Source organism: Capsicum annuum, chromosome 3 (genome assembly GCF_002878395.1).
Source record: "Capsicum annuum cultivar UCD-10X-F1 chromosome 3, UCD10Xv1.1, whole genome shotgun sequence".
Taxonomy (NCBI): Eukaryota; Viridiplantae; Streptophyta; class Magnoliopsida; order Solanales; family Solanaceae; genus Capsicum; species Capsicum annuum.
The window spans coordinates 269,691,060-269,699,579 of record NC_061113.1 but is presented as its reverse complement, the minus strand read 5'-3'; the positions used below and the strand labels follow the sequence as shown (position 1 = coordinate 269,699,579).

General features: G+C 34.9%; 1 protein-coding gene across 1 annotated transcript; it reads left to right on the top strand.

Annotated features, from left to right (window-relative positions):
• Window positions 1-382: 382 nt before the first annotated feature.
• Window positions 383-2,840, top strand: LOC107865788 ((R)-mandelonitrile lyase-like). The gene is made up of 3 exons (XM_016711976.2): window positions 383-778; window positions 899-2,414; window positions 2,504-2,840. Exons 1-3 carry the CDS (start codon window positions 688-690, stop codon window positions 2,541-2,543), a joined length of 1,647 nt encoding a protein of 548 aa, XP_016567462.1. The 5' UTR covers window positions 383-687; the 3' UTR covers window positions 2,544-2,840.
• The last annotated feature ends 5,680 nt before the right edge of the window (window positions 2,841-8,520 follow it).

The window sequence follows — 8,520 nt, the reverse complement described above, 5'->3', positions numbered from 1 at the left end:
TGGTGGAGTGTTCTAGTTTCCATTCCAGTATCGTTATTATTACTCTCTTATTCTTCTATTTTAGTATTACATGTTATTTTCTTTGCTTCAATTGTCGTATTATTTATTGTTATTGATGTTTTCTTCTTTCTTGTATTTAGCATGGGTTCTTCACTATTGTATTTGCTTTGCACACTTTTTTATATGCTTTACTTGGATCGATGATCCATCAAAAACACCCTCTCTATTTTTACAAGATAAGAATAAGATTGCATATACACCAACCTCCTAAGACTCCACTACTAAGAGTACATTGAGTATGTTGCTGTAATAAATTGATTCACATACCATCATTGTAAAAATATTTTAAAATAAAAATAAAAAATTAAAGGGTTGTGAAACATTAATGTAATTAGGAGGAGGAAAGGGGGAATTATGGAGATTTAAGGATATAAATTGGAGATGGAAAATGCAAAAAGAAGGTGCATCGGGATATAACTGCAAACGCTCTTTCCCTGTGAGACATAATATGTATTATTCAACTGAATTTCCCACCAAAATTACACTGCTCTTCTCTCTACTTTCCTAACCATATTTCAGTAACCACCTCCACCACCGTCCACCGCCCTACCTCCTCCGTCTTTCTCTTCAACAACCCATCCATCTCCGACGCCCCAAAAGCAGCTTTTCTTTTCTGATTTTGTGAAAATGGCAAAATCTTGGACTCTTTATGGCTCATTTTTCGTCTTCTTCACCATCATCATACTAAATTCCTTGCCCCTTACACAGTCTGAGCAGAGTATGAGCTCCAATTTCAGTTTCTTTTTCAATATTTCTATTTGATTACTGTTTCTTGCATGTTACATTTCTTGAGGAATTGACGGTTTCTTGTGAAAATTCTTTGCTTTTTGTTTTGTAGGTACGAGTTATATGAGGTTTGTGTTCAATGCGACGGAGTTCCCACCGGAAGACTATTATGACTACATCGTTGTGGGAGGTGGAACCGCCGGCTGTCCACTGGCGGCGACATTGTCGGAGAAGTACCGAGTTCTACTTCTTGAAAGAGGCGGTGTTCCATATGGAAGGCCTAATTTGATGACCCAAGAAGGGTTTCTCACGGTACTCACTGATGTTGATGAATTTGAGTCCCCTGCTCAAGCTTTCACCTCTGAAGACGGAGTTCCAAATGCCCGAGGTCGAATTCTTGGTGGGAGTAGTGCAATTAATGCCGGTTTTTACAGTAGGGCTGATCAAGATTTCTACAATATTTCTAGAATTACCTGGGATTTGAATGTTGTAAATCAATCTTATGAATGGGTTGAGAAGGCTATTGTGTTTAGGCCAGAACTCAAGAATTGGCAGTCGGCTGTGAGGGATGGGTTAGTGGAAGCTGGCATTGATCCCTTCAATGGGTTCAGTTTGGATCATGTTATTGGTACCAAGATTGGTGGCTCCACCTTTGATAGCTCCGGCCGTAGACATAGTGCTGCTGATCTTCTCAACTTTGCAAATCCTTCAAACATTCAGGTGGCCGTGTATGCGAGTGTGGAGAGAATTCTGCTAGCTCCATCCCCAGATTATTCTGCGTCTAAGCAGACTGCTATTGGTGTGGTTTATCGTGACCAATCTGGACGCTATCACCATGCTATGGTGCGTGAAAAAGGTGAAGTTTTAGTATCTGCAGGAGCTCTTGGTAGCCCACAGTTGCTTCTCTTGAGTGGTATTGGTCCAAGGCCTTACCTCTCTACATGGGGTATACCAGTTGCTCACCATTTACCTTATGTGGGACAGTTTCTGTTTGATAATCCAAGAAATGGCATCTCAATTGTGCCACCCGCGCCGCTGGAACACTCTTTGATTCAAGTTGTGGGGATAACTAATTCAGGGGCTTACTTGGAGGCTGCCTCTAATGTCATTCCATTTGCTTCCCCTGTTAACTCTCTTTTTATGAGAACCTCCCAATCTCCAGTTTATCTCACAGTGGCCACCCTCATGGAGAAGATTGTTGGACCAGTTTCTTCTGGTTCACTTAGATTGGGATCAACAGACGTTAGAATGAACCCTATTGTTCGATTCAATTACTTCAGCCACCGGGGAGATGTAGAGAGGTGTGTCAATGGCACCCGGAAAATAGCAGATGTGCTGAGAACCAGAACAATGGAGATTTTCAAGTTTGATCAGTGGTTTGGCGGTAGGGATTTTAGGTACATTGGTCCTGCTTTGCCTGTTGATGAGTCAAATGATGAACTTATGAGGGAGTTCTGTCATCAGACAGTCAATACCATTTGGCACTACCATGGTGGCTGTGTTGCCGGGAGGGTAGTTGATCAAAATTTGAGAGTGATTGGCATTGATGGACTCAGAGTTGTTGATGGTTCAATATTCAGAGTGTCACCCGGGACCAATCCCCAGGCTACTCTTCTCATGCTAGGACGGTAGGTGTTTGTTAGACTGACTTGAACATTTGTCCTAATCCTAATTAATAGTCTTGTGGAGAGCTTGATAATTTGGTTTTTGATTGCAGGTATGTTGGTACGGTGATGCTTAGGGAGAGGTTCGGATAGTTGCTGTTATGTTGATACGAGCTGCTTAGGGAGAGCATTATCAGATAGTTGTATTCATCAGTTCCCTTGATGTGAGCTAACTCTTTTTCTGAGGCAACTGTTATTCTTCTTTTATGCGTTGCTGCTTTATGGTCACAGCTTCTGTAAATGTTTTTTTTTTGGTTCTCAGAACAACTAGACTGTTGTAATGTTCGGTTGCAGCTTGTTGATTCATTCATTCACTGTAAAATGCACGATTAGAAGTGCTGCTAGTACATCGGAAATGATACTATCGCTGTGGTGTTTTGGTCAGTTTAATTTGAGTTAGAAAGCTACCTTAACTTTCTGTAAATTTTTTTGCACCTGAACGCAAGATTGCCCCATCTCTTCTTCCATTATTCTCATTTGCACTAGCGACGTGAATGAAAATTTACGGTCATGGTTAGAAATATTGTCTGATGCTAGTAAGTGGGGTGAACTTCGTTGGGTTTTATGCCATTACTACTGCTTGTTAATCCTGATCAGTCTTTAAAGCTTCTTAAAGCTGAATAATTGTAAGAGTAAGCATACCCCTTGATCCAAATTCTATTTGAAATATCAATGCCTTCTTAGACAGATCACTGATTTCTGTATTACTCGAGCACTATCACTCGTTCCTCTTTTTTGGGGGGGAGGGGGGTTGCCAAGACAGGAAAAATTTAGATAAAAAGTTGTGGACTAATGGATTATTTCATATCAGCTTCCTTTAGCTTTAATGGGGTCAACTGATCAGTATTAAATCATATTGACTGATGTGTTAAGAGCATGTATAGTCTACATCTTTGCCTTCAAATTAAATCAATATTCAACTTAGTTATATGCATCAACTAGTGTATGTAGCATCAAATGTCAGAGAAGGTCCTCTTAGTAACTCTTCAGCTGAACTACTTTCGCATTTTTGCTTATCTTAGACCTTGTCTCCAATCGGTTATCCAAACATGGCATCGAGGATTTGAGTGAAGAAAAATTCTTTATGACTTACTCATTGTCTGGGATTTGAGTGAAGAAAAATACCTCGTGACTTACTCATTGTCTTCTTGTAAGCAATGACGTAAAATAGCTTCGAGTGTTTGTTTACTTCCTATGTCTCAGAAACATCATATGTGTGCTTGGATAGCTCGTATGGTAAATGTTCGCTTGGAACTAGTAAATTCATTCCGAAGATAAGTGATGATAATCCGTTAGGTGGCCCAGGGTTCTGTCTTTTCATCATCTTACCATTTGTTGAATCTCTTTCAGGTTGTTAAATGATAGAAAGTCTCTATTAGGTAGTAGTAGACCTTTGTTTAGCTGGAATGAATCTACAATCATAAATTAAATTTAGTTAAATCAGAGTCTTGATGCTAAGTTTTCCTTTTCTTTGGTGTCCAGTGTACAGAAAAAAATGCACTACTGACAGCTGGAAAGGCAAATGTTGTTAAGACAGGTTTTACTTGGGTATTATACTGTGTCTGGATAGTCATTCTGTAAATTAGTTAGTTGAGCAGTCTGGGGTTGGTTCTTCTACCAAGCAGTTCTGTACTCTGACCTTCCCATTCTTAGTCCTGCAAAATGTTGTAATTTGTTAATCTCAATACTATTTCACATTCTACTTGTGTCGATCAGAATGCTTCATGCTGTTTTCCTGTATTATAGTAGATTGAGTTTCCTAGATGATATATAGCGTACCTCGACTTGCTTGGGATTGTGTCACCAATACTTTTCCCCGTGGAGCCTTACAGTGCCATCCCTTAAAATACAACCAAGAGGGGACGCCACAAGTATATATGTCTGAGCTGGCTTGCAGGATATGCAAAAGGTGAGACAACAAATACTCAATCTACTGCTGCACAGTGCATGCAGAGAAGTGTCAAAATGGGCGAAATGCTTCATTAAAGTTTTGGCACTTGATGTTCATTCTTTTTGTGAAAAAAATAAGCAAACACCTTCATCCATATTTAGTCTCTTTGCATTGTGTGAATGACTTGGTTGATCAATCTGCTGGTGGTTCTTACTACCAAGCATGTTAATTATGACTTGTCTTCATGATGTTTTCCTCGATTATATAGCATAGCTGACATTAACTTTCTTGGGCTTGAGACGTAATTTGGAATAACGTATTGGATTATCGCCTGTGAATTCCGCGTTATTGCTTTATGATAGGTTCGACCTCTTCCCATTGTAGAATTACATGTGTCAATAAAGATATGAAGCGTCTGTCAAGATCTATAAACATGTTTAAATAGTAATAGGAGATATTTCTGATGACGAATATATGTATTGTTAGATAATAAGTAGTACGGTAGTATATATTTTTAAGCATTAGATAATTAATAATGAATCGTCCTAGCATATCATAATTGGTTATAATTTATATACCCCTCTCCACATTGGAAAATTCCCAATCGCACTTTTAACGATCTTCCATTCCAGTCCACCCAATGGATGCCAACATTATAATTTATACCGATAAACAATAATAATTGATGTTGAGAATCATCTTAGGAAGGAAATTGGTTCTTCACTAATTACTATCATATAAAAAGGTTCCAAAGTTTAAGCGATCATCAGTGGCGGAACCGCAATCTTTAATAACGGGGTTTAAAATCAAAAAAGTAAGCACACGAACTAATCGAAGGGTGTTCAACATCAACTATATAAATATATATATATATATATATAAAAAAAAAATTAAAAAAAAAGCGGAGAAAGTGAGTGAGGGGCCAAGGTGCAGTCCCCACAGGCCACTAGGCAGTGGAAGTTGTGGAAAATGGACAGAGAAAAAGAGTCACAAAAGAATACTTAATCAAAAGGAGGAAAAAGGGTAGCTACTTGTGGGCCCTGATGTTTGGTGGCCGGTGGGCCATTGTCTTTCGGGACTAGTGTGATTAAATATTAATTTATTAATTTCTCAATAAAACTTACGTAAATATTTCTACTTTTAAATACTGGTTCAAAGTACTGTATATAATATCATGGATTTTACATCAAACTACTTGGAAGTGGAACTAAAAGTTTAAATTTGGGAATCGGCATACGACTTGGATTTATAAGACATATACCAACTTTTGGTAAAGTGACTTTTATATAAATTAGTATATCAATATCATATTATCATTATTAGAAGAAAAAGATATGCATGGTTCTAACTATCTAAAAGTATTTTGTGATTTATTCTTACAATCGACAAATTACTTTTGAGACGATTGATATCAGTAAAAAATTAATCGCAAGAATGTTTACATACTATTATTTTGTCATAGTTAAGTAATCTAATGAAAATATATATTACTTAATCATGACTAATTAGTGAAAGAAATCTATATTTAAATCCATGATATCCGTATATTTACTTGATGTAAACGTTCTTATCACATATGCTCCACATATTAACGCTTCTTAATTATGTATATTTCTTTTTACGTAGAATGTCCATATCATAAATACACAATGTGTTCTATTCTACAAAAGCATTTATATGAACCAACTTTTTTTTCTTTAAATATAATTTTTAATTAATTTCTATTCTGAAAAATAAATATTATAAATTTTACAGATTACTGCAATTTTTTATTTATTATGGCATACAATTCATGATCTTCAATAATATATTATAAAAATATATCTTTTAATTGTTTTAAAAAATATATTAGTATCATTTTTTCTTTACACAATCTCGCCTTCATAGCATTTTCTTCCAACTTCCCAACCTTCCAGGAAATGGGGAGCTGAGGTTGGTAAGTGTATCTGTCTGTGCACTAGCCCTATTTTTGTGGTTTAGTTGTGGGTTATGTCCAAATTCAGTCATCCAAAAGAAATCAAAGAAAGGTTATATGTCATATGCCATGTCCCACTTCATACTACAATTTTATTTATTTTTTGGTTGCCGATTCAGTGTTTTGTGTCCATATTGGAACACCAACTGATCCAAATCGCGCATTGCAGGGCACTCCTAACAGAATTTTCTCCATACTCAGAGTCGAACAAACTATAATTATTAGTATGCTCATCATGTCATTACTTTCCTAGTTTAGTTAAAGATATTATCTTTTCCGAATATTTAACTTTATTTTTATGCTCTTCACTAATATCATATTGTGGAAATACTGCTCCATGTTATAACTTCTTTATTAAAATTGGAATTATAAACTATTTTTCTATTCTTATATACTTGTCACTCTTTTCTATTATATAGAAGAGGTGGTTGAAACCATCTATCATGCAATTATCAAAAAAATCCTTCATTTCCACTTCGTATCATGCCCCCAATGTATAATAATTTCATTATTTCTTCTTATTAGAAGTCATTTGTGTATTAGAAAAATAAGAATAACAAAATGATATGTCAACATAAAATATTTGATTGACTCAAAATTATATTAGTGCCACATAAATTGGGACGAGCCAGAAGAAGATATAAAACAACATATATTATTTTAAAATGAAATAAAAAAAGTACTGTAAATAACAATAATTAACAAAAAAAAATTGACTGATTTCTGCTGCTTCAATCGTGGATTTAATATTATTAATTCTTCAATATATAAGTGACTTATAATAATTAATTACAAAATCCTAAATCTAAGAGTATCTACTTTAGAAACCCGAGTAAATGATTTAGAACAAAGATTAACCATCCTGGAAAAAGGAAAAACCAAAATCGCCATAGAAGAAACAGATACACAAGAAGCTATACATTTAGAAAAATTGGAGGCAGAACTTATGAATCTGGAAGAGAATGACACTAGTCTAATATGTAACGAAGATAAAGAATTCTCTACCATAAAAGTATTAGTAAAAATTAAAATAAAAGATGTGGAGATAGAAACTTTAGCATTAGTAGATCTCTGATGTACTAGTTGTCTAATCAATAAAGAAATAGTACCGAAACATTTACTAAAGGTACTTGAAAGACCTATAACAGCCACTCAAATGGATGGATCACAAAATATTTACAATTATTACATAGAAAAAGCACAAATAAATTTTTTAAATACATGCAATAAATTCTACAACCCAATTTACAATGTTAATAAAATATTAGCAAGAAATTTAAACATAGGATCAGATTTTGTTATCAGACTACGATTTTGTATCCAGAATAAAGGAGGATGTCTCTTAACAAGAGATGGAATAATGCTCTTTAAAAACTTAACTTATACACCAGTACAAACAGTAACATTGCCAACAGTATATAGAACTCTAAACACACATAAAAAGGGTTTTCTTCCAGAACAATGTTGCGAAGATTGCCAAAATAATCAATGTCAAAGCAGCAACCTGTTAAAAGAAAACAAAAATGTAAAAGAAAATCTAGAAGAAGTTAGAAATTATACTCTGCTTAATGCAGAAGGACAAGAATGCTTAACAGATATAGAAAAGGACTATACCCTAATAAGTATAGAAACTCAGTTTTATAATTTTAGAAAAGGAATGGATAAAATAGGAATAATAAACAGTCCAAAAGATTTAGAAAATATAATATCTATACTAGATAAAATGGAAATAATAGGAGAAAGACCGTTAGCCCATTGGGAAGCTAACGAGATAATGTGTAAATGAGATATAATTAATTCAGAATACACTATAAAAACCGCACCTATAGAAGCAAATAATGAAGATACTAAATAATTTGATATGCAAATAAAGAAACTTTTACAATTAGAAGTAATAAGAAGGTCTACCTCTAGACATAGATCGGCCGCCTTTATGGTAAGAAATCATAGTGAACAAATATGAGGAAAAGCTCGTATGGTAATTAACTATAGAAGATTAAATGATAACACCAGAACAGATGCATATAAACTACCAGATAAAAGTGAGTTAATTAATAGAATTCAAAATAAAAAAGTATATAGTAAGTTTGACTGTAAGTCAGGATACTGGCAAGTCAAAATGCACCCAGACAGCATAGAATGGACTGCATTCACATGTCCAGGTGGACATTTTGAATGGTTAGTTATGCCGTTTGGTTTAAAGA

Bases quoted from the DNA above. Each gene is read 5' to 3' on its own strand.
- LOC107865788 (XM_016711976.2), top strand. From the start codon at position 688: ATGGCAAAATCTTGGACTCTTTATGGCTCATTTTTCGTCTTCTTCACC. The intron at 779-898 runs GTATGAGCTCCA...TTTGTTTTGTAG, and splicing joins CCTTACACAGTCTGAGCAGA to GTACGAGTTATATGAGGTTT. The intron at 2,415-2,503 runs GTAGGTGTTTGT...TTTTGATTGCAG, and splicing joins ACTCTTCTCATGCTAGGACG to GTATGTTGGTACGGTGATGC.